This window comes from Myxine glutinosa, chromosome 1, assembly GCF_964187855.1.
Source record: "Myxine glutinosa chromosome 1, kmMyxGlut1.1, whole genome shotgun sequence".
Lineage (NCBI taxonomy): Eukaryota > Metazoa > Chordata > Myxini > Myxiniformes > Myxinidae > Myxine > Myxine glutinosa.
Window position 1 is genome coordinate 299,742,291 of NC_136261.1, and position 27,330 is coordinate 299,769,620.

General features: G+C 42.9%; 2 protein-coding genes across 13 annotated transcripts in view; both read left to right on the top strand.

The window, feature by feature from the left end:
* LOC137439362 (uncharacterized) overlaps positions 1-19,722 on the top strand; it is a 53,233-nt gene extending 33,511 nt beyond the window's left edge. For 4 of the 12 annotated variants that reach the window (XM_068135083.2, XM_068135087.2, XM_068135095.2 and 1 more), the window contains 5 exons: positions 128-193; positions 8,268-9,003; positions 11,520-11,631; positions 13,097-13,196; positions 13,430-16,180. In XM_068135083.2, the coding sequence (XP_067991184.2) occupies positions 128-193; positions 8,268-9,003; positions 11,520-11,631; positions 13,097-13,196; positions 13,430-13,697 (1,282 nt within the window). In that variant the 3' untranslated portion in view covers positions 13,698-16,180. Of the gene's footprint in view, positions 1-127; positions 194-8,267; positions 9,004-11,519; positions 11,632-13,096; positions 13,197-13,429; positions 16,181-19,317 lie in introns of those variants that run through there. The other 8 variants (XM_068135133.2, XM_078768145.1, XM_078768149.1 and 5 more) reach the window with 6 other exon arrangements.
* LOC144888820 (uncharacterized) overlaps positions 18,516-27,330 on the top strand; it is a 60,266-nt gene continuing 51,451 nt past the window's right edge. Inside the window, exons 1-3 of the mRNA XM_078768155.1 lie at positions 18,516-18,532; positions 22,479-22,662; positions 23,017-23,058. Coding sequence (XP_078624281.1) covers positions 22,635-22,662; positions 23,017-23,058 — 70 coding nt within the window. The 5' untranslated portion in view covers positions 18,516-18,532; positions 22,479-22,634. The remainder of the gene's footprint in view (positions 18,533-22,478; positions 22,663-23,016; positions 23,059-27,330) is intronic.

Below are 27,330 nucleotides of genomic sequence, written 5' to 3' on the forward strand. Positions count from 1 at the left end.
TTGATCATTTTGGTACTTTCATTTGTAAGACTGAAGTGTTTGCTTTCTCAAGTACTTTGACTGTAATTTATTGAAACTTTCACCTAACTCTTGTTCTCCAATTACCACTTCCCATTCATTGATGCAGAATAAAGCAGGGTATATCCGTGACTGTTACACGAAAGAGAAACTGTGATCGCTCACGACAACAGAGGTGAGACGTCACATATCTCACCTATATCGTGGTTTAAAGATTAAAGTATTTGCTGAGCAATTTGAATCTTTAAACCTGTTTCAACCCATTTAATTTTTCCCTTTTTAACCCCTTGTCCAAATGAAAGCTGTGAGGATGTTTGCTTTGATTCAGCAACAATAAAACTTTTATTGACCATCAGGAACCAAGCTTAACTTGAAATCAACACAAATATTTTTTTTAAATGAACATGAAACGGTTCCTAAAGCAAAAGTAAATAAACATATACCAATGGCCACAGGCGAATTTTGCAAAAACATTAACTCTTAGATGATTCACTTATTGAATGAAGACATTCATTTAAACGGTGAAAAACATTGCTTGAACGATCTGAAGCTCTGCTGTATCACTCCACTTTAGCTAGGTGTGGACGGATGGTTGGAGGGATGGTGTGTAGGGAGTGGGGAGGGGGGGGGGGTTGGATGTGAAGAGTGAGGGGCGGAGGAAGGGAGGATGCACATCTGCTGTCAGAACATTCGCACTCTGGCTCGTCAGCCGGCCTGCATTCTCGCCATATTTATAAATCCTAATTTATAAGGAAACTTATAAATTTGTACTTATAAAGAAAATTGCAAACAAAGCAATGACTGTACATAGATGAAACAAATTTAACTACTCTATGAACATGTGAATTATGGAGAAACACACACACACACACACACACACACACACACACACACACACACACACACACACACACACACACTTCAGGATCTCAAGAATGAAGTCAAAAGAACCTGGAAGCTGAAGAGCACCTAAATTGTATCAGTGATAATTGAAGCAACAGGAATGTAAAGTAGATCCTCATGGAGATCTTAAAAACAATCCCTGGGAATATTACTGCAAACAAACTGCAGTTGAAAGCTGTCCGGGGATTGGTGACGATCGTGAAAAGAGCCCTCGGAAAAAAACTTTGACAACAAGAAAACTTCACAACTTTGTCCATGAAACATGAGACCTGGTAGGTCTCCTTTCTATCTCCTGAAACCTATCTACGTGTGGAGATGGCAGCTACCAACAGCAACGTGCATGCACGCGCACACACACACACGTACACATATACGCACGAGCAATGCACTCACTCATATATTGTCGTGTCCGTATGCTGCTGAACACCAGCCTTGAACGAATAGCCAGAACGGTCTTTAATTCCGAGGCGGGTAGCCGAAATCGGCAGTTGGTGAAGTTGGTGAAAGTTGGTGAAATTGGTAGTCACTTGCGAGTGAAGGAACCAAAGCCCTTACCTGAATGGAAGCACACAGGTTTATTCCCGAACCCAACACCATGCAAACAAGACAAGTAAAATTCAACAATAATTATTTTAATTTAATAACAAAATAAAGCTAGACGAAATAAATGTCAAGGTAAACTAAATTTCCTAACGTGAGGATTCTCCACACAGATTCACAACACACAACAGGGGAATGATACAATAAAATAAAATCCCTTTAGCCAGCCGCCACTCAGCTTTGGCTTCAACTGGCCCTCTTCGTGGAGAATGGGGCAATGGCGAAGTTCTCTTGTGCCAGAGCATCCAAGATGGCGCCGAAGGCACCAAGGGTGGTGAGGCAAGCAGACGAGATGGCCTCCTTTCTCCTCTACCGTCAGGGGAAGCACACGTGGCTTTCAGTTTCCTTGCGAGCCAAATAATAAATCGACACTCCTTTTCAATCGCCGCAGCAGAAACCCTCTCCTCACAGTCCGCACAAAATGGGCAAGCCTTCTCCTCCAGCACAAAAATCCAAGAGAGCGATTCTTCTTTCAACGGTTCTTTTCCCCCAGAAATTTCTCGCTCTGACGTCACATTGGCCAATCTCCGAGCCCCATCGAATCAACCCATGGTCGTGCTCGACCAATGACAAACTTTGGGGTGTGGCCTGCCGCTTAGCTTGGCATGATTAAGGTGTGGCTTACTTGCCGATCGGAAATGTCCAGGCATTGTCGGCGGTTCCAGTGGTTGTTGGTTAAACGGAGGTTTTTATGGCCGGCCTCGTAGTTGTAAAAACATAGGGAAAAGCCACAGGAGGCAATCATGTACCGGGGAAAACTAACCTTAATCCTTATTTAGTTAACACAGCTTTACCCCCCCCCCCCCCCCCTCCCTGTGTGAAGACACATAACAATCTTAAGCTCCAGTTTCCCAACTTAAATACATCGAGATGTCTCCTACTCATCCACGGTCCATGCTATACCTATACAATCCTATCTGTACTATGGTGTTCCATCATCTACCCCCACAAACGTAACTATATATATATATATATATATATACTAGCTGAGGTACCCGGCTTCGCCCGGGTTGAATAAGAATAAGACAAATATATGATGAAAAGAACATGTATATTTTAGAGCAATATCACAGTACATTGCCTACATGACGTTTTTTCAATTTTCAATTTCTCAAAACCTCTTGGTATACAACATTTCTGGTTAACTTTGGGGTTTCCTGGGAAAGGGATTCCTGCGACAGAGTTGTTATCGCTGTGACAGATAAACCTGCGTGACAGGTTTTGCGGTTGATTCCGAAGAGAATCATTAGAGTGCCTTTACGTCTCGAGAACGGACCGTTGGCCGTTTTGTCTCGCGCCTGATTTCGCATCGCTCCAGGTTCTTTACCTCGCTTCAATCATTTTCACAACCATCCAGACGTTAATCTGGTGTGTGTGTGTGTAACGTGGATTTTGAGTGGGAATTTGCGGTTCGTCGATTGGGAGCCGTTGAACATCCATACCCGAAGGTGTGATTTCCCAGCCGCCTCTTGAGGACACTTTTGCCTATCTTTGGCAGTGTGACTGTCAACCGAGCGGGATTCTGGTCTCGATACAACATCGTTCTGACGATCGCTTCAGCATCACCCGTCCCACAATACCCGACCTGTCCCACAGTACCCGAGCCGTCCCACAGTACCCGACCCGTCCCACAGTACCCGACCCGTCCCACAGTACCCGTCCCGTCCCACAGTACCCGACCCGTCCCACAGTACCCGACCCGTCCCACAATACCCGACCAGTCCCACGACACCCGACCAGTCCCACGACACCCGACCAGTCCCACGACACCCGACCAGTCCCACGACACCCGACCCGTCCCACGACACCCGACCCGTCCCACGACACCCGACCCGTCCCACGACACCAGACCCGTCCCACGACACCCGACCCGTCCCACGACACCCGACCCGTCCCACGACACCCGACCCGTCCCACGTACCCGACCCGTCCCACGTACCCGACCCGTCCCACAGTACCCGACCCGTCCCACAATACCCGACCCGTCCCACAACACCCGACCAGTACCACAACATCCGACCCGTCCCACAACACCCGACCCGTCCCACAACACCCGACCAGTCCCACAACACCCGGCCCGTCCCACAACATCCGACCCGTCCCACAACACCCGACCCGTCCCACAACACCCGACCCGTCCCACAACACCCGACCCGTCCCACAACACCCGACCCGTCCCACAACACCCGACCCGTCCCACAACACCCGACCCGTCCCACAACACCCGACCCGTCCCACAACACCCGACCCGTCCCACAACACCCGACCCGTCCCACAACACCCGACCCGTCCCACAACACCCGACCCGTCCCACAACACCCGACCCGTCCCACAACACCCGACCCGTCCCACAACGATTTAAATGGCAGACTTTGCAGCACCGAGTCAGCTCTGACTGGAGTTAAAAAGCTTTGGACTCTCACAATCGCCAAAGCCAGAGGAGCCCAGGGCCTGGAAGCAGGATGAGGGGAGGTCGGAGGGTACGTTGGTCATTACCGTGTCTGGGAGAGAAGGACTTGCACGGATATGGGTTTGGGAGATTGTGGCTTGGGTCAGATTCCCAGAAGGAATTCGTAGCAATGCCGTTAACCACGATGCCGTTAACCACGATGCCGTTAACCACGATGCCATTAACCACGATGCCGTTAACCACGATGCCGTTAACCACGATGCCGTCCATGGGCATTTCCACTGTGAACACCAACGTGCATTTCCTGGGTTTCACCTGCGCTCCTGCAGCGCCGCACTCTTCCGCATTTTGGGAAGGTCGAGATTAAATCGACCATCGTTGGTTAACCAAAAAAATATTTCCAACAGTTGAAATAATTATTGTTTCCAACAGTTGGAATTTAATGAAATTTGAATTCGAATAAAATCTCAACTAAAAAAAAAACCGTTTATTCGTTCTTGGCACGAAAAAATGGCGCGCATTTTGTCATTATGTGCGACTTTACGTCACTCCTACGGACGTGAAAACATTTGTTTTCCTTAAAAATATATTTAAAATAAATAAAATAGTACATAAATTAACAATAAAAGAAGCTAAAAAACAATTTAAAATACAATAAAAAGCACATTAAAAATATATAAATATGTACGTACAGTATACTGTACGTACGCGCAACCGCTGCTTCGCATTCACAACAGAGGCGACGTACAGTATTCCTTTACTCTGTCTGTGTTAGCCATGGGTCCGAAGAAGGATAATGCTAGTGTTTCCAAGCGTAATGTGGTTACGATGGACGATAAGGTAAATCTGATTAAAAGGTGGAAAGGTGTCGGTGATAGCGCATAGACCTCATCGCGAATCGGAACCGCAATGCATCATGGGATCGGAAAGGGGCAATAGCGCCGCCACAAACTACACCACGGAATTGCAGCTGGCGCGGTTTTTTAAACCATTGATATTAAAATAAAAAGTCGCCTATAACCACCGGGATTTTATGCTGATTCCGAATCTGTGTCTAAAACTTTTCTCCGATGTGTAGTTCTTGAGTTATAAGCGGACATCAAGACAGACAGACACACTCCTCCTTTATATATGGAGATATATATATATATATATATATATATATATATATATATATATATATATATATATATATATATATATATATATATATATATATATATATATATTATATTTTTTTAAATATATATATGTATATTATATATATATATATATATATACACATACATATATATTGTTATGTTTTTGTGGTAGGGATGAAATACCTTAGTCGAGATAGAATCGTGTAGGTTTAGAATGCTCCGAATGTTGCGAAGAAGAAGAAGAAGAACCCACCTCGATGTAAATTAAGTTAGGCCGACTGTTCGGGTGAGATCGTATATGTGTCTCCATACGAGGGGTGGATCTATGCCAATTAGGTATGGCTTAAGGATAAACCCCAGTGTGTAATTGCCCTGTGATTTTTTTTCCCCTTCGTTGTTATTGCATCACCAAGGGCTACCACAATAACTTCAGCAATCGCACTGTAAATGGACTGCATTCACCCACAACAGGGCTCGCAAAACCCGGACATTACGATCGGCAAAGGAACCCCGCCCAGCTGAACATTCCCGAAGGACGGCTAGGCTCCGACTCGGAGGACCGGAATTGACAGGCCACCTCCGAGCTTTATCATTGAGCATCAAGAATGGCTGTGAGGCCAAGCCCCGAAGGACGTTTGGTTGGGACTATTCGACGGAGCTGGGCGATTACATCATCGCCAAAGGTCAAAAGTGTGATGTCATCGAGATGCAAGAGAGGAAAATAAAAGGGGCCGCCATTTTCTCGCTGTCTTGGCCCCGGTTGCGTTAGCGAAGAGTCGCATTCTGTCTCGGTTCTCTCTTCTCTCTGCCCTGGCTTCGTGGGAGACGGTCATGCACATTCTCGCTTTCTTTGTGCCTGGTCTCGATTGCCTGCTTCGTCTCTCCCGGTAGTGTTGGCGAGCGGTCGCATTGGTATCTCTCTCCCTGTGCCCTCGACGGAGGCGGCTGCGCTTGCAGCGGTGCGCGCTAGCGAAGCGAGTGGTGGGGGCCCGGTGGATTGTGACGATCGGAGGAGGAAGGAATTTGGCCGCCGCCCCGCGGGTCGGTGGCTGCTACGGCCACAACTGCGCTTCATCTTGTGCAGTTCCCGTGCGGTGGTTCAAAGACCGGTCGAGGACGCCAGGCTGAGTACCGGCCAACTCACCACACCACACCACATTTTATTTTTCTGTCTGTTTTACAAGTCTGGTGTGGAGGGACCCTCATTTAGGGATTTAGCTTACCTCACCTTCCCTGTTATTTTGCCTTATTTTAATAAACCCCGTATTCATTGCATTCCTTTGTCATGCCTGTCTTGTTCGTTTCTGTGTTCGTGGGTTCCGATAAACCTCCGTCGCGTCCGTCCATTCAGGTAAGGCCACGGGACCTCCGTTTCCCGCACGGGCCATACAAAGGAATCGCCATCGTTTCGGCTCATATGCCTCTGGGTTAAAGCTTGTTTTGGTCTTCCACCACCCTGAGGTCTTCACTACAGGGTCGGCACAACTGGGTGTCTAGAGTGGGATTCGGACCCGGTGGACACTCAGTGCCCGGGGTTACGAGTGCGACACTCGGAGTGGAAATTGCACTCGGTTTTCGGGACTCAAAATTAAATAATCGTCTCTCTCTCTCTTTCTCTTTCTCTCTCTCATCGATCGTAGTACAAGGTGTCCAAAGTTTATTTTTATTTTATTGTTTTTTTTTTTATAGTCGATTGGTGTATGAAGACGCAACATCGTGTTTTCAAAATTTAAAAGAGCATTTTTTTTCTGATAAATTAAGCGCGCGCGGGAAGACTGCTCGTCACACGTAATGGCGGATGTGCACGACATGGCGGAGCAAATGGATAGTTCGGAAGTGCAAGGAAACGGGTCAGAGGTAAATTCTTTCGAGGATAGGGCTAGAGCTTATATGCAGTAAGTATTCACACCCCTTGACTTTTTCACATTTTATTGTGTTACATCCTCAATTTAAAATGGATTGAATTTAAATTTTTTGTGTCCGATCGACACAAAATACCCCATAATGACAAAGTGAAAACGTGTTTTTAGCCGTTTTTACAAATTTATTGAAAATGAAATACAGAAATATCTAATTTACATAAGTATTCAGGCCCCTGAGCGAATACTTCATAGAAGCGCCTTTGGCAGCGATTACGGCTTTGAGTCTTCTTGGGTATCTGTTTCAGCTTTGCACATGGATTAGGTAATTTCTCCCATTCTTCGTCGCAGATTTGCTCAAGATCTGTCAAGTTGGATGGGGAGCGTCGGTGAACAGCAATCTTCGAATCTTTCCACAGATTCTCAATGGGATTAAAGTCTGAGCTATGGCTTGGGTCACTCTAGGATTTTCACGTTCTTGTTCTAAAGCCATTCCAGTGTTGCTTTGGCTGTATGCTTGGAATCATTGTCCTGTTGGAACATAAATCTTCACCGCAGTCAAAGGTCTTTTGCATTCTGAGGCAGGTTCTCTTCAAGGATTTGCCTCTATCTGGCTCCATTCATTGTTCTTTCTATCCATACAAGTCTCCCAATCCCTGCTGCTGAAAAGCCAACAAATATATGGTCCATTTTCCAGCCGGTTTTGGATTGCATAATACTGTTCAAGCAGTTGTTCACCACTGGTGTTCAGGACATATTTCACAACCCAACACTTCTACCATTTAACAATAAAGAAAAAGTTTCAGTATTCGATCATATCCAAGTATTGCTGAAATACTTTTAATATAAAAGTTGCTACTACTCCATCCAAAATCTTTAGAGACCTCATATGTTCAGGTCGGATCATCAGTTGAAAAGTTGCAACAGTTTCAGTATTTCACCTAGCCGCCTGGGGGTCACGTTTCCCCCATGCCCATATTGCCCCCCATGGGGGCTGATCATTATCCACTCAGACCAAAATTCTTCTATATACCCCAACCTTCAAGGAGATACCGAAAAGTAAACTTTTGCATTAACTTGAAATGGTCTGGGAACCCCACTAAAGTAGTTGATGGTGTAGAGGAGAAGGGCAATGAGGTTGGGATGTTAAAGGTTAGACTGTTGGAGGGAGTATATAGGACATTGAAGAGAGTATAAATTCTGCCATTTTTGAGATCATAATGTTTTGATGGCCCTTAATAATTTATTGCCTCAGAATGCCAAAACTTATGATGTATTTTTGTTATCCATTTTGCTTATTCATCTAATTATTATTTCTCCTTCTCTTTCATCCAGAGATGACATCCCAAACTCCATCAACTGTGATAGGTCCAATTCAGGCTCTGTTGTCTCAAGTAAAACCCAAGAGCAAACGCTCACAAACAGTATAGGCAGAAGGAAGGTAGAAATGGTTAAAACATTGCAGGTTGAGGAGATGGAAGTAGGACAAACAAAAAGTGATGGTTGTAAAATGAAAGGGTGGCAGGATGAGGGAGAGGAGTGCCAAAGAAGTGAATTAAGGGAGAAATATGTCACAAGAAATGGAGAAAGGGGTAAGGCAGGAAGCAATGGTCGGGTCAGGAAAGGAAGCGAAGAGCAGAGCAGGGCAGGAGGCGAAGATCAGAGCAACACAGGAAGTGAAGATCGCAGCAGAACAGGAAGCGAAGAGCAGGGCAGGACCGGAAGCAAAGAGCAGGGCAGGACAGGAAGCGAAGAGTGGAGGAGGACAGGAAGTGAAGAGCAGAGCAGGGCAGTGAGCGAAGAGAAGGGTAGAGCAGAAAATGAAGATCAGATTGAAAAAGGGAACAAAGAGCATGGTGGGTTAGGAAGTGAAGAGCATTGTGGTGCAGTAAGTGAAGAGAGGGGTGAGACAGGAAGCCTTGACAAGGAAAGGAAAGTTAAGAGTGAAGACGACAGCATTGGTGACAAAGCTAACAATCAAAGTTGTGCTCAAACGAAGAATGAAGAGGTCTTGTTGTCATGTGGTTACGATGGCTGCAACAGGACATTTCGACGGGACAAAGCCTTGGAGGTGAATGGATTTTTTTTTTTTATCCCATGAATAACATTGCTGGCAGGATAGTCTAGGGGTACGCATACTCACTTCTGATCTGTCTATTCTGGGTTCGAATCTTGGCCCAGTTATAAACTATCATCCACCGGCAGGGTGATTCGTCAATAGGCAAGGTGTGTGCCGTCCCACGGATAGAAGTTAAACTAGTGTCCCTTCTGCCAGCATTTGTTGGTGAACGTTAAAGATCCCACCGTGTCCTTCACGAAGATTAGGAGAGCTATCGCCGACACCCTGAACAAATTCCTTCCCTGGCTTCCTGTGTTAGAGTGGCGACCCAACCAGAATTGTAACCCTGGCCAATAAACTGCTTTAGCATAACCGACGCTCTGTATAACGGTTCATGATGTTGATTTTAATAACATTGAATTGTTATAATTAAGAAAGAAATCCATGTGGGATGGATGCTTAATCATGTGGAACTTGCAGAGGTTAAAGATTGCAGAAACGAGACAACTTTTGATAATGAGAGGTTGGAAACGCAAAGCAGTTTGGCCACGCTTGGGTTTAAACCCAACAATGTTTAACATAGGACTCATTTGACTGTAAAGTTTTGTAAGGCATGCCTGTAGTTTTTCTTTACGGTTTGCGGACTGCTGGATCTGTACTCCGAGTCGTTGCATCTGTTCGCACTGTATGTTGTCGGTGCTTATCTATTGGCACCTATTAATAAGCCAGGAAATAATGGACCTGTTAACTGTGCTGTGTGTAACATTGAATACATGATAAGTAACAGAGGTGTCAGGTAATGAACTTAATAATCAATCTTTTTTATGAGATCCACACATATATGTACATCGGTCATTCAGTCCAGCTTTAACATTAATGGCAATAACTCGTATGTGACTTTCGTTATGACATCCGGATTTAAAGAGGTGTTACGTGACAACCCTACAATGCACAAACTAAGCACGAAACTGAGACAATAGTAAGCTGATACACTCTAAGAAGAAACTCAACTCATCTACATGTAAAAGGAAAATGCAAATTAGAAGTTTTGCAAAAATAACAAAGTGGGGAAAGGGTGGGGAGTGAAGAGTATATTATTTATGTTACACATGCCCAATCCTACATGTTTTTTTTTATGGATGACTAAATTCCGCTACTGTATTACTGACCACTGACAGCTCTTGTTCAAAAAGTGATCACTTTTACAGTCAACACCAGAAGTGAACCAGTCGCTTCGGTAGTTGAAGAATGTAACTTGTTTTATTAAGCCCCCATTTGACTTGGTCCGAAACAGGGGCCTATGGATTTGGTCTCGGCCGTCCGTCCGTCCATCCGCAACCATATATCGGAGTTGTATGGGCGGAGTTTGTTCATCCTTGGCACAAAGACAACACATGATGGTATGCATATGCACATCAGTTTGTTTAGCGATGGTGCAGATGCTGTAACCATTATGCCACAGAGTTCCACTCAGATACAGTAATTCGTGGCTACAAGTCTCTTTGGGAAATTCCCCTCAACGAATTGAATCTATGTTTATGGAAAAAAAGGATCCTAAAACTTTTGCAATGGACACAAAACAGATGTATAACTGTAGGTGGAGCGATCAAAGATATGTGTAAATGCCATGACATACAACAAGGTGGACCTACAATTATTATCAACACGGAAGTCAAAAATCGCACCCGTGTCCGAGGGAAGCGGTTCAGTTTGGCATTTTTATTATGAAAGTAGGCAAGGCCTAGAAACAAACAAAACCCATTAGAATTACCTTTGCGAACACTGTAGAATTACCCTTTAGAACCCTCCAGAAATAACCTTTAAAATTACCCTTTAGAATGACCCTTTAGAGTTTAGAACCCTTTAGAATTGCCCTTTTAGAACCCTTTATAATTACCCATTGGAACCCATTTTAATTGCGTTTTAGAACCCTTTAGAATTAAACACTGTAGGCTATAAAGGTTCTTCTTTTTCATTTTTGATGGATGGATGGAAGGAAGGACATAGCCAAATATTGAAGCGGCTTCACCACTTATAAATAACAAGTGTAACCCCAGCCAGCTATGTCAAACATTTTCTTTAATTTTAAATCATTGCTTATGGGGGTTCAATTGTAAGTTGCGAACAGCAGTAGTTGAATGAAAAAGAAAGATAAAATGGATTTTGAAATTGTGGCTAGAAAGGAACCATGAAGAGGAAGGATGGCAGCCAATGTTGGGTAGATCCAGATAGATGAAAGCAGCAGCAGATGAAGTACGTAACTGTATACTTCCAAAGACGATGTCACACGTGTTTGTTGTGATGAGGAATTGCTCTTTGTTATATCAGTCATGATGAAGGCTTGTGTATTGCAAAATCATATTTGTCATATTATTGAGTATTTTGATGAATGTTAATCAATCTCATGTTGCAATGTCTCCTTTAACAAAAACATTGGGTCATGCATTTTCTGCACGATTGTTTTCACAATTTATGTGAATGTTTGAGGTTTCTGAGAATAAGCTCAAGTTGTGTTTACACATTTTTAGCATCATCTTCGCCGACACTCCACACCTCGTGCTCTGTTATGCCCCTTTCCTGGCTGCGGCAAGCTCTTCCGGGCTACACGGCACCTTCGGCAACATGAGATTGTGCACTCAGGTTTGCATTCATAACCATCCCTTTTTTATGCCTCTGCCACCGAAGGCATCATATTTTCGAGCTGTCCTTCCGGCTGTGTGCCCGTCTGTGATCAGTTTTCATTTCCCTGATAACTTGTGAACTGCTGAAGGAATTTGGACCAAACCTGGCATATCTATTGGCTGTAATACAAAAATGAACTGATTTTATTGGCGCTGAGGAAGCGCCTTTAGCGATTGACTTCCAGCCAGTGTAACGCTAATTCCTGTCACAGGAATTCGGAGATCATATAAGTGGGCGTGGCAGTTCCTGATTGGTTCGTGTTGGGGAACGCCTTCTCGCTGCCGACGTGACGTAAATTCGCGCACGCGCACTGGTGATTGGCGCTGAGGAAGCGCCTTTAGCGATTGACTTCCAGCCAGTGTAACGCTAATTCCTGTCACAGGAATTCGGAGATCATATAAGTGGGCGTGGCAGTTCCTGATTGGTTCGTGTTGGGGAACGCCTTCTCGCTGCCGACGACGTAAATTCGCGCACGCGCACTGGTGAAGCTTACTCGATCTTACTCGATCCCATATTACATGTACTTTCATTGCATACAAATTATACTTCCTCCTAGAAATTCCAAGCCCGAACCTCAGCGCAATCCAAGAGGATTCACTTGTTTTGGGTTCAAAAAGTCAAAGGCCTGAGGTCAACATCCTTTAATTGAAAATATATGTTACTGCAATAACTTATGAACCACTCGAGATTCCAACTAGAATTGATACAATTTTCGACTGCAATTCAAAGATGAACTGATTAAATTTTTGATTGAACAGATCAGAGGTCATTTACCCTTTGAAAATCATTTTGCAGACGATAACGAGAGTTAGAGGCATCTGATGTTGTCTTTTTTCTACTTGTGTCTTTTATTTCTCTCTCTCCCTTTCTCTGAAGGGACCTCTATTTTTTTTTTTTGTGTGACCATTAAGATCAAACGTAACAGTGGGTTGACATCTAACATGGGCGGAGCTATGTCCTTTGATGCATTCATGGCAAATTCTACTTTCTAGTTTTACCTATTGCCAAGACAGTGTTTTCCACACTTGTGAAAGTTGGTGTCTGTCGAATGAAAATCGGTGACCTTGCAGAGCTTAGCAAGGTCAGAGTTGTACGACACAGTCTGATTGCCTTGAGCTGTCCAATTGGCTGAGTGTTCATAATGAGAGCCTACCTACCCTGCAGGATGTGGGTCAATGATTTGGAAAAGTCCCATTTTCATCTAATTCACCTAATCTGGTTGTTACATTGTGAAGAGAGTTTTTGACGAAAAATACTTGGGCCTTATTGATAGATTATTATTAACCAGTGTTATTTTCAAACTTCTGGACTTCCGCTTTTACGGAGACCAATACCAATATGGCTGCACTTTTGATGTTAATAATTGTGGATTTGTCTATGTTTCGGATATGGAGTTGCGCGGTGTTGCGGTCCTTGCTTACAGATGCCAGGAATTTCATCTGTGAAGCGTGTGGGACAAGTTTCAAAAACAAGAGAAACCTGAACGTTCATCTCCGCATCCACACAGGCGAAAAACCGCTGCAGTAAGAAAAACTGCCACATCCACACTTGATTAAATGGAACTGCTCCGCACTTAACAGTCTAATTGAAACAAAAATTGAAAAGGGGTGCAATGGATGGGGGGGGGGGGGGGGTACAACATGCAGGAGACTCCTGTTAAATGTAAAGGGATAATGAAATGAGCATGTGGTTTGGAAGTTTGAATACGGTATGACAAGATTTCCTTTGTTTTTGTTTATCTCACCCTTCTGATCAGGTGCTCACTGTGTGGCTTCCGTTGCCGCCAGAAGGCCTCACTTAATTGGCACATGCGCAAGCATGACCTGCCCCCACCTGTGAGCTATTTTATGTGTGAGGTCTGCGGACGCACCTTTGAGCGCCGCGAGAGCCTCAGAAGCCATAGCACCATTGTGCACCCGGAGCGTGGGTCTGCCCCGCACCAACTCGGCCTCACACCCTACTCCATAGAAACACCAAGCCAGCTGTCGAGAGCACCAGGCCAAAAATCATGGACGCCGGACTAACTTCTAGGGACACCAGTCAGCTGTAGAGGACATCAGGCCCAGCTTCCAGGGACACTGAGCAATTCCCTGTGAAAACAAAATCCACTTTCTGAAAATTAACACCCCACATGCAGTTCAGCAAACCTCATGCCTGAGTTTGCAAACCAACTAGACAGTATTTGTAACCCAGGGTGGGGTAAATGGAGCGCAAATCATGAAGTGCAATATTATTATTGAAAACACGGAGATGAAAGTCATTGCCTGTGAAAATGACAGTTCCATTAGAACCATCCCTGCAACTCGTTCAGCATTATTGCATAGGTTTGTTGGGGATAAACCTTCATCCGATGTCACATCTGCCTTCGTGCAACCTGTTTTGTAGGTTATTTTGCAGTCATAATTGCACAAGAAAGTTTTCTTTCTTTTTCAGCACTGATCAGAACTTATGGATTGGGTTTTGTAAAAAAAAATATTAGGAAGTTACTAGTCTTCCTATATAGGGATGACACAGACAGATAGTATATATTTAATACAACACAAGTTCTAAAATAATTCTACCAAAATACAAACGTTTAAACCTATAAAGTACCTACCAGTCAACTGTGGAGGATTTTACATTCAATAATGCACATGAAACCTTTGGACAGCATCGCTGAGTTACAACACTGATGACATAGACATTTTGTAATTCTTCTTTTTCTTCTTTTTAGACAGCCCAACATAAAATTGCTTTATGTTCAGGCCTTGGTTTAGACACAAATCTACTGCATTTTATAGTGGGATGGTCCATGACTACTATAAATTTTCATAACTTGAAGGGATTGCACGAAAAGTAGGCACAATTGCATAACGATGCAGAGTAAAAGGAAAGCAAAAGAGGGGTGGGTGGGACGACTCCTGCAAATCAGCCGGGTGGGGGCGGAGCTGTGATGACACAATGCCTAAGGGCCAATCACATATAAATGGGTGTGATTGTGTAAAATGACATACAATCGCACAGTTGTGACAACAGAAATCCACTTTTAAAAACAGGTGTGGTTAACTGTGGAATATGACGTTTCGTCCGACAACCATTGTTGCCGGAAGTACGACAATTATAATTGTGTAAATACGATAATTGTTGCAGGTGTGGTGGCACGTGCATCGAGTGCAGGAACCTTATTCCGTCCGTAAAGCTTGCAGGCAGGCAGGCACACGCAGCCATGCAGTTTGTCGTCGACTTGTCGTCCTTGAAGTACGGCAGACATTAAATAAAGTTGGTGAGTAAAAATGTACTGTAAATACGTTTGTTTAAAGTACAGAAGTAATAAAAACATTTTTTTAATACAAAAGGATGTAGGGATGTTACTCAAAAGTATAAACAAGGTTTGGATGGTCACAAGAAATCATCATGTGAAACCATCTTTTCTTTGTAAAATGTTTGGGCCTGTAAATGATACGAAAACATTTCTGTCAATGTGAGCTCAGAAACACAAGCTGAAGTGTGGGTGTGTGTGTGTTTGTGTGTTTTAATAGTGTGACATGTCACTGGTCAAATTCATACATGAAAACAATCAACATACACTAGCATTGCAAATGAATGCAGGGATGGGCACGGAACAACCATTACGCAAAGAAAGATGGCCATCAAGCAAACATCCCTACATCCATTATTGTCAGATCGAGTATGGAGGAGATGCCATTGACCATGAAATGTCTGCATCAAACAGATTTTGGGTGAGGTCCGATTTCCATTTTGAGAGAAATCACCTCGGCACGCAGCAGGAATAGCGACTAACAACTGAACAAGGTTTAGAGGAAGACAATTAAAAGCAAATGTGCACACATTTCATTGCCAATGATTCCTTTCATCCATGATGCCAACTGTGGCCATCAACATCTCTCACCTGTTCACCACAGCCGTTTGCACATGAGAATAAAAATGGAAACCTCCTTACAGCTTACATTGGAGCCATTGAGTAAACGCTTGGCTGTTCTACCTAAAAGTTTTCACGATTAAAAAAGTATTCCACAATCACAGTGGCACCCCGACCCCCACATCACCTGGCCTACAGGTTGCACCATTATTGGGGCATGGTGAGGACTAGCGTAGACTTGAGTGCTCTGCAAGGCCAAAGGCCTGCACAGATTGCCTTGTAGAATCCAAAATGGAAGCCAGGTCCCTCCCTAATTTATAAACTCAAACTTTTTGGCTGTCGAAACAAGTGCACAGCTTTAAAATTTCTCATCTTTAATGTTCGTGCTATTTTATGTTACAAGTATTTTCTTGAGAAGCTGATTAAAAGGTTATCAGCTACATATTTAGTCAGACAATATAATAATTTTTAAAATCCCAAAACATAATTCTCTTAACTATCAAGTACATTGGAAGGGGTTCTTTACAATTTTAATTGAATCATCTGTTATATATGAATACTGTATAGTGTATATGACTTCAAAACAAAAATTGCTTTCATGTCATTCATTTCCTGCCACGTGAAATAAAGAACCCATTGTGTACCATCTCTGGAAAGTATTGACGTCATTGCTGTTTCTGTTGATAATTTAGAAGCAGTTTTCTTTTTTTTCAGTCTGAAAATTTAATGGAGTCTCTGTTTTATTCTACAACTCCAAATAAATTACAATCATGGTCCCTGCTCAGTTTCTCATCTTCTTCTTCGTATGCAGCACAAGGCTGAGAGTGCAGCTGTGCCGCTGATGCGATGCCCTCTGCTGGTTATGGCAGGAATTTGACATTTGTTCAGGGTGCAGGCTTGCTTACTTTTTGTGAAGGACACCATGGGATCTTTAATACCCACCAACTAATGCTGGCAGAAGGGACCCCCATTTAATGTCCATCCAAGGGATGGCACACACATTTATGCCTGTGAAACACCGGGATGATGGGGTATAGATGGGTCGGGATGCAAACCCAGGCTAGACGGATTACAAGTGAGTGTGCGTACCATTAGTGCTCCTGTCAAGTTTGTTTGAGATTGAATAAGGAACAATTAATGATTAGATAAGTATTTGAATATTTTGTTTCTGACATGACATATTTCTAACATGGCCTGGATAGTCATAGCACCCGATTCCTGCATCGCCGGCCCCGATATCGTGGGCGAGGGAGTACGGCTAACGCCAGGAATGGGGGAAGTTCTTATCCTAGCTACATCATGAACCCCCATCACCGGACCGCTTCCTTCATCCTCGCTGTTCCTTGCACATCCGCTATCATGGTGCAGAGGCTAGCTTTCTCCCTGTGCGAGCTTAATTCAAAAAATATACATGTCCTTTAAATTTCCAGCACGATATACCCTGTGCTCTCCCGACACCAATTAACTATAAATTTGGCAGTCCTCGGGTACTATACAATTAGTCCTTCATCAGAAGTGATTGTTCTAAATTTGGCATTAAAATTTTCCAAGCTGAGCCCAAGTGGATAGTGGTTGTCCGATGGGTTCAAATATCCACACTCCTGAGTCCTGACAACAAATGTGTTCACAGGCAGGTTAACACCGCCCCTGAACGGATGGACCGAACAGGCTTTAACTCCCTCCGAGGCTCTGCTCAATTCATGGCGGTATTATGCTCACGCGTGTGGGACTGAGGAGAAACACGAGAACCGTAAAGCTTTTATATCCAAACTGGTTTATTCCCAAACTAATAACCACGGAAGATTGACCCAATGGGGGAATTCGATGATGGGATTGGGGGAAAGGAAAATGAGGAATTCAAGGAACAACAAATAACTACATACAATGAGGTAAAATAAACAGTTGTTATAGGGTCACCTGCTCTGGCCAAGGCAACGTTTTTTTTTTCTCTCCTCTGCTGCCCCCTGCTGAACTGAACTGAAATGTTGTTCATAACAAATTTGTTTGATATATTTTCTAAATGCGGCCTCATAGGTGTTTTGCATGTTTTGGATGGCATTGACCTTGACCTTTGACTGATTTTGACCATATGTTAGACACATAAACCACATTATATACGCTTAACTCAGGTCAGTCTCTTGACTGCCACTGGTGACATGTAATCCTCCAGGGCACAAGCCCAGCTGAGGCCCACATGGGTTTTCGTCAGTTAGGTGGCCTGAACTGGACTTGGGCTTTGAGTGGGCTTTGAACTGGGCCCTAGATGCGTCCCAGGTGGGCTGCCAAGCCCATGTTATTTTCAGAAGTTTCAAAAAAAAATGGCAGATATATATATATATATATATATATATATATATATATATATATATATATATATATATATATATATATATATATATATATATATATATATATATATCTTTTGTATATTGTATTTCTTAAGAATCATATTAAAATCGAATGCCTGCTGTTATTTTAACTGTGGAAGCTGTTTTCATAACAACAAAAAAAAACAAATTAAGCAATCCATGCAGTTATGTCGAAGTTAACACGCACGAGAATTGACTTGTCGTTCATGAGCGGAGTGAGGTCAATGATCTACTATATAAGAGAGATGTCTCTGTCTGTCTGTCTGTCTGTGTCACCATTTTTCTCAGAGTTGGCTGAACGGATCTTCTTCAAACTTTCAGAGGTTCATCAGTGACTGCCTGGGGGTGTTTTAGGCAAAAAAAGAAGTTTTTTTTTTGGGGGGGGGGGGGGGGGGATTTTTAAAAAGATTGCTCGATAGTGCCTAAGCCTTGTTGATTAATGATAGTTATATACAAGTACACATTCACATAAATAAATACAAAACAATTACCAGACATTTGAACACAAATAAATCAAACAATTCCGGAAGCGGTTGAAGCTGGTGGTCAGGCTTCTTCTTCTTCCTGAACGTCTCACACTTAACTCAAACGTGATCTACGGTACATTCACCAGCATATATTCAACGAAAAGGTAAAATGATGATTTGACATTTGTGATGAATTCTGATTTGGATGTAATTGCTTTTCCATCATATTTGCCCTCATTTCAAATATGTTAATGTTTCTTTTTCTCTTGAGCAACGCCGGGTACTCCAGCTATAAACACTTATACACTTTACTCGGGGTACAAATGCAAATACAACTTTGTCTGGGGGATAACATAGGCTTTGTGGCCACGGCCTCATGCGGTGGTGTGGGGGACCGGGAGAGGGGAGTAAATTCTCTATGTAAATGTGTACCGTGCAGGAGTGAGGGTTTTACAATTTCCTTTTTTAACTGGGCAACACTGAGGTTAAAGCACTCTTTGCATGGGTAAATTTTTCATCCTTCCCTTCCCCACATCCCCCAAAACACCTGTCAAAGCCACCCCCAAAAGATGTATATGTAGTATATCTTTCCCCTCACTCTCCCCTCGCTGATTTAAGTGCATGCACAAGCGTCTACTCCAGCAGCTGGCAGCGAACGTGTTATCGAGACCAGTTCAACAACAGTTTTTAAATGTGGGTTCGTTGGTGTCTGAAGTGAATCATTCCGTTTGAAGAAACATTGTAGTTTCCGATCAGCAGCCATGTTGTAGACCCTGATGTAGATCGATAATTCTTGAATCGTCAATTTTATGATACTTCGGATGGTGGTTCAATGTGGAGGGTTGAAAGTTTTTTTTGTTGTTGTTTGGTTTTTAATTGTGAATCTATACATACTATAAGAGAGATGTTTGTGTGTGTGTGCCTGTGTGTGTGTCGCCATTTTTCACAGGGATGGGTGAACGGATCTTATCTTCTTCAAACTTTCTGAGGTACACACCCTTGGTGTTCTGAAAGCAGGAATACCACAACAGGATGTTCCAAGAAATTTCTAATACCACAGGAACACCATTGGATTATTAAAGTATTTACCATTTTTAGCTTGTTTTGACAGATCCAAGTTAGGATTTTCTTTAAGATAACTTCAAGCAAAAGCCTCTCTAAAAATACACTCCATTCTATATTTCTGCTGACAGTAAAGCAGATGTGATGCTGTAGCTCATGCAGTATTTTTACACCCCATTTACATTCACATGAGGCCCAGAAAATCCATGTATATCCCATGAAAAGTCCATGTCCAGCCTATGTGGGCTAGCCCACAAAAGGCCCATGCACTGCCCACATGGGTAGCCCACAAAAAGCCATGCCCAGCCCACATGGGGTAGCTCACAAAAAGCCATGCCCTGCCCACATGAGGTAGCCCACAAAAAGCCCATGTGGCCTAGCCCAGTTGGGCCACGTTGGAGCCTATGGTAAAATACGGGGCCAATATGCGGGACATGCTTGGGACCTACAAGTTAGCCCACATAGGACCCATATGGGCCCCATCTGGACATGCTGGCTGGGTACCTACTTCTGGTTTGGGCTGGGTACCTACTTCTGGTTTGGGCTGGGTACCTACCAGCTTCCATATGAATTGGTGGTGGTATACATGTGTACTTATTGGGATGTTTGTGGGAGGGGCTGTGAAAACGAGAAGGTGTGGTTGGTGTTTGTGCATTCCAAGCCATAACCCCCTCACTACTCCCCCAACCCAAACAAAATATATCATAATAATGATTTTTAAAATGTAAGTTTAAATATGAAATTAATTTGCATATATAACACCTCCCCCTAACCTAACCTCAGTGAAATTATATCTAGAGCCTGACAGATTTATTTAATTTGGTGTTGCTGTAACGCAGGCATGATGGGCCAAATGACATCCTGCTTCAAAGTTCCTTCTTGTTCTTACATCTTGTTCTTCCTTTTTCTTGTTAATATACAGGGTGAATCAAAAGTAGCGCCCGCGCCCGATTTCTGTTTTTTCGACTGTCAGATTCTTTCTGGGATGTCATGTTGTTGATAATTGTTTTGCAGATTATTAATTTTCTTAGTTTATTTATTTTTGTTTTTGTTTTGCAGGTTATTGCTGAGAGTTTGGAAAGTTACTGAATTTGCACCAAATTGAACCATGAATTACCTTTCAATGAATCGACGCATTGCGGCCGTGAAACATTACTACAAATGTAATGAACAACCAACGATGGCGGCACGCCGTTTGGCACAGGAATTCGATATTAACCCACCCCAGGAAAGAAACATATGATTGATTGGCGAGAAATTTGTAGCCACTCGGTAGCCACTGCAAAGAAGTCCGGTTGTCTGAAAACGGCAACGAATGTAGCTAAGGCTGAAGAAGCCATCAGGAGACTGGAACAAAGTCCGCAAAAGTCAACTCGCCGTTTATCTGCAGAGTTGGAAGTGAGCCAATCAAGTGTTATCCGTATCCTTCACCAGAAAAACTGGAAACCTTACATTCCACGCTTACTGCATGCCCTTCATGATGGAGATGACGACCGCCGTCTTCAATTTTGCGAAGAGTTCTTAGCTAAACTTGACGAAGAGGACACAATGCTAGACAACATCTGGTGGTCAGATGAGGCATGTTTTAAGCTTAACGGCAAAATTAACAGACACAATTGTGTCTACTGGGCTGCGGAGAACCCAAGAGTGACAGTTGAGAAGGAGGTAAATTTACCTGGCATGACAGTTTGGGCAGCCATATCTCCATTAGGGATAATTGGACCCTTTTTCTTTGAGTTCCATAATAATAAATGGTTAGATAAACATGTCATTCATTTATTTCTACCTTCTTGTACACTGTAATACAAATGGCAAACAAACAATCAACTGACAGAAATATATATATATATATATATAAACAGAAATCGGGCGCTACTTTTGACTCACCCTGTATTCTGTGCTGGATTATAAATGCAATTATCAGGTGTCTGCACCCTGGTTAAATACAGTTGTCCCATCTCAGACTACAGAAACACAACAACAGCAGCCGTGCAGCCATGCCTCAATAATGAAGCAGCCAGTGGGAAAAATTAATAACTGAATTTCCACAAGATAAAAAATTTCCTGTTCTTGGGAAAAACTTTACACTGTTGTATCACTTTCCAAGGTTAAATTGAAATTGCTTGTACTAGCAACGGCACCCGCCCTACGGGCGGGGCTTCAATTGGGAGGCCCGAATGAAAAGGAAAAATATCAGAAATTGAAGGCTTATTTTATTTTATTTTAAACGATTTATATAAACATCCGTTAAATCATATCACACGCAAATCGTCAAAATCCAAACAGTATTTGGAGAATTTCAATAAAAGCCACATCACTGTTCATATCGGTAATTATTATTCCATCGTGTTTGGGAAAATTGGAAAAACAATATAGCCTATTTTACTCCAGGGGGGTCCCAGGATTACCCACCCAAAATTTCGTTGCGATGGGTTCCGCCGTTTTTGTGGTACCTGGAAACAGACGGACAGATATTTGGTGAATTATAGTAAGATGGAGGCTAAAAAGAAATGTACAAAAATGTGCGGAAGAATAAGAAACAGAGTTGCAAGAAAATAAATGGAGAATCTGAAGTGCAGCTTTCCCAAATGAAGACATTGGAGGGAACAAAGGGATGGGGAGAGGGCTGGGGAGGATAGGAACGAAGTCTGGAAACAGGTGTAACCCTTTGATGATAAACTATATTCATTCACTGTTTTCGAACCACAGTACATCCTCAGAGATCTATCCGGAAAGGCAGCTCACAATGGATTGCACTCACTGGAAATGCGTCATGAGCTTGGTTTCAGCATTCCAAACAAGGCTGTGCCACTGCATGGATGGTCCAAATGACCATTTCCCTGTTTCTCAATCGGAAGGATTAAATGAGTAACAAACCCTTGCAATTTTTATCCAAAATTGTTTTCCGTAAGCTGAACTGTTAGCCATGGATTGACACGGAATAGAGAGCATGATTAGAAAAACATACTCATTTATTTCATTGCCAAAGTTAACAGATACATGTGCACAATTTGCCTCCTGTAGCAGTGAATCTTTGTATCCCTTTAGATATGCTTATTGTGCAAATTTGCACAACTACAGCTCATCACTACTGAAGCTGATCATCTCCTGAATGTGGACATCACAGACATATCTAACTACCTGCATGGTCCTCTACAAAAGTGTCCCGCCTTTCTCCGGAGCGCCACAGCAGACATTGCCGCCATGTCTTGCGTGGCCGGCCGGCCAAAAAGTTTGTAATGGTCGTTCCTCCTAAACTGGATTGCGCTTTCCAGTCTTATTTTTTGTGTTAAATGACCAGTGCCACAATATCTCACCTGCCCTCGCCTGATTTACAGGATGTTTTACATAACAAACTTACTCTATCTGCATTATAATTAACACTCACTACCTCCTCAGTGCACGTTTAACAAGACGGGTTACTCTGACAACTTCCCTGATACAAGAGTAATCTAACCTATACAGTCCATGATATTCATATCACAATCTAGCTATGGATTCCCCTTTGCCCCTTTCCATGTCATGATGTCACAATATATAGGGATAGCCTGTTCGAATTGCTCACATTCATCCGCCCTGTGTGTAGACAAGGAGCTACATGAGATGCTGCGGAGGCCATCACCTAAAGGTACAACAGCCAATTAAATACTGTAGTGGCCAAAAACATTGGCACTCTTGCACTTTTTCAAATAATGCACCATTTCTTACAGAAAATTGTTGAAATAAAAAAATATTTTGGTATCCACACATGTATTTATTTTGTTTGCAGTGGAACAAAACAAAAAAAAGCTGAAAAAATTACTAAATCTTAGCTTATTCCACACAGAAATCCTAAAACGGCCTGGACAATATTATTAGCACCTTTTCGAAGTTGTTACAAATAATTAGATTCCAAGCAGGTGATTCTCCCTTACTTCGGAATTGAACTCACCTTTGGTGAGTTGCAGGTGCCTGCAATATAAAAATCACTCATTCAACCAGTTTGAATGGAAAAAAGGAGTCATTCTGCTGTTTTGTGTCACTGTCTGTACCTCAATGAGCATGGAGAAAAGAAAGAAAACCAGAGAATTGTCTGAGGAGGTCAGACACAAGATTTGAATTGTCTGAGGTCAGACACAAGAATTATCTGAGGAGGTCAGACACAAGATTGTAGCCAAGCATGGACAATCTCAAGGCTAAAAGTCCATCTCCAGAGACCTTGGTGTTCCTGTGTCCACCGTACGCAATGTGATCAGGAAGTTTAAGACCCATGGCACTGCAGGCAACCTCCCTGGACATGGCCGCAAGAGAAAACTTGATCGAAGATTGCAGCGAAGGATTGTTTGAATGGTGGAGAAACCACCTGGATCAACTGCCAAACAGATTCAAGCTGACCTTCAGACACAAGGTACGACAGTTTCAACTCGCACCATCCGTCACCAACTCAATGAAAGGTGTTCTATGGTAGGAGACCCAGGAGGACCTCACTGCTGAGAGAGAGACATAAGAAATTCCGACTGGAGTTTGCCAAAATACACCTGAACAAGCCAAAATCCTTCTGGAAGAATGTCTTGTGGACAAATGAGATCTAATTAGAGCTTTTTTAGTAAAGCACATCATCTCTATGTTTACAGAAAACAAATTGAAGCATTCAAAGAAAAAACACCTTTCCTACAGTCAAACATGGAGGAGGTTCAGTGATGTTTTGGGGTTGCTGTGCTGCCTCTGGCACTGGGTGCCTTGAATGTGTGCATGGCATCATGAAATCAGGAGATTATCAAGGCATTTTGGAGCGCAATGTTCAACCCAGTGTAAGAAAGCTGGGTCTCCGTCAAAGGTCATGAGTCATGCAGCAGGCCAATGACCCCAAACACACTTCAAAAAGCACCCAGGAATGGTTCAAGACAAAACGTTGGACTATTCTGAAGTGGCCAGCAATGAGTCCAGATCTAAATCCCATTAAACAGCAGTTGGGAGAAGGCACCCTTCAAATCTTGGAGAACTGGAGCAGTTTGCACAAGAAGAGTGGGACAAACTGCCAGCAGAGATGTGTGGGAAGCTCATTCATGGCTATAGGAAGCGCTTGACTGTAGTTATTTTGTCAAACGTGCTCCCAAATATTACGTCGAGGGTGTCAATCATTTTGTCAATGCCATTTCTTTTTATTTTCTGATTTGAAAGGATTTATTAAGTTCTGAATTAAACACAAAGGTCCTGTAATATTAACAGTGAAATAAAGAATTGTGGAGACCAAATACTTTTGTCGAATTCAACTTATTTTTAGAGAAAATTGTGAGTTATTTGAAAAACGTGCAAGGGTGCCAATATTTTTGGTCACGACTGCATCTGTATTGTTCTTAAAACCCACTTACACTGATGCTTTTCAATTATAACTGACCCATAAACACTTTGTGATTCAAAATGGTATTAAAATCATTATTACACTTAATTTCTGATGGATGTCGTTGTAAATTTACCATTGATGTATCAGAAATAAACCTAGTAGAGATAACCATGCTCTCATGTGGCAGGTAAAAATATACGGATCAGGATTTCCTGATGTGGTGAAACCGGATGATATGGCAAATTTACACAGTGAGCTGTGGCACTACCAGTAAACACACCATGCCAATGGGAGGTCTCCACAGCAACAAGGGAGGGGGAGAGACAGAGAGAGAGAGAGACTTTGACTTTTAGGTCCTTTTATTACAAAAGTATAAAAAATGTGTATTTTTTGTATATATATTTGTATATATATATATATACATGTACAAATGTATATATATTTGTATATACATGCATATATACAAATTTATAATGGAAGAAAATAGAAGAGAGAAAGAAACAACCATAAACACGAGAATAAAGGACCATTAAGAAGAAAATAATCATTACATTGTGATAACACAAACCATGTGACAAAATAATTAAATTGTTTTCTTGAATTTCACAAATTCCTTCAAAACACCAAGTATCAATAAATTCTTCAAGTTTGCTTGCACCCTGAGCAAAATTAAATTCAAGTTTTAACCTTGCTGAAACCAAAGCACTGAAAAACCAGAACATTGTACTGTTCCATGGGTTTGCCACTCAGCTTTGCCTTTCGTGACAAATACACAGCAAGCTTGGCAGTGGCTATTAAAAAAATAAGAAATGTAGGTACACGATCATGTTTTACAGGAAAACGAAAGATGAAAGCTTTCAAAGGAAAGGTGACATTCATTTTACGGAAAGTATTGTTTAACCAATGAAACAAAGGAGAGAGTCTTTCGCAATTAACAAAAGCATGAAACAAGTCTGCCCTTTCTGGACAAAAAGGACAACAACCAGGAATAGGAGAAAAAAACGAATAACAGCGTTTGACGGAACAATCCAGTGGACTAACCGCCACTGGAAATCCCCAGTTCTTTTGGACATAGGTCCAGCATACATTGCTTCCCAAACAGGTTCAGAGGGGGGGGGGGGGGGTCCCTGAAGCAAGAGTCCTTTCCACTGGGTAACCCCGCTTAAAGGTGGATCCCCAAGGAGCATCTTAACACAAACCCTGTACAAGTTCTTACCACTCATCGACTGGAAAAAGTTCAACCCCGCACTCATGGGGGGGGGGGGGGGGGGGATGTCATTTGTGGCAAATTCTACTATTAATTTTGGCACAATTATTTCATGTGGTACTACCGCTGAGTCCACTGTAGGCCCATCTGATGACCTGTTTGGATCACTGCTCTCAGTACTCTCCCGATTGTTCTTCTGGACCAAACTCCTGTTCGGGCCGCCAACTCATTTGTGGACCTCCTGCCGCATCCTGAGTCGTGCCGGAGATGCCACACTTTTGAAATGTCTGCTGCTGAAAAGTGTTGGCAGAAATCCCTGTTGGCAGACTTGATGGAATATCACGGAAAAGATTATTAAAGAATAAAGGCTCGTGTGCAAACATTTTTAGGTTGTATGCATCAGATTGGCGGCTTACCGAGAGGCTCTGCCAGGCGTTTAAGAGGCTCTGGTGAAAGATGGGGAGGAGTGATACATCAACGTGTTGAAGATTTGTCAAAAACAGTTCATAACCATATCTGAGCCTCCCCGCTCGACGCAAGAATTGACAGGCCTAAGCCTGTCGAGGGTAAGAACTTGTACAGGGTTTGTGTTAAGATGCTCCTTGGGAATCCACCTTTAAGCCTGCCTGGTAGGTGTTCTGCATATAGCAACCGCTGAATAGAACAGAGCCTGAAAACCAACAAGCGGCATTTCACATCGATGAGGCTCTGCCCACCTTCTGCCGAGGGACGACATATGACGTTGGGTCGGAGCCAGTGATGGCCACCCCAAAAAAAATCCACCCGTTTGGTCTGAACTGCTGTCAGCAAAACTTCCGGTGGTTGCAGGCAGATAAATCGATGCCACCAAAGGGTAGTGACCAAATTGTTTATGATTAACACACGGCCTTGAGAGGAGAGGTGGGGTAGAGCCCTTTTCCATCGACTCAACCGTTTCTCCACCTGATCGATTGTCCCTTCCCAATTTTTTTGGACATACTGTGGGGATCCTAAAAAAACACCCAAGTATTTCATGCCATCATTTCCCCACTCTAACTCTCCAGGAAGGGAGGGTGGTGGCAATGGCAATGACTCAAGCAAGTGATTTTTGGGAGTGGGGAACCATAATGCTTTACTTTTCTTCCAATTACATTTTAGAGAATAAGCAAGGTTAAATTCCATCAAGCACTTAACAAAAGCATCAATACACGTTTGTGTTTTTATGAAAATACAGACATCATCAGCAAAGGCAGATAGGGTTAAGGGAGGACTTCTGGGAGAAATAATGATTCCAGAAATATGTTTTCTTAGTGCAATAAGAAGGGGTTCCAAAGTAAGAGCAAATAATAATCCAGAAACAGGACAACCTTGCCTTACCCCTCTCTGAACCT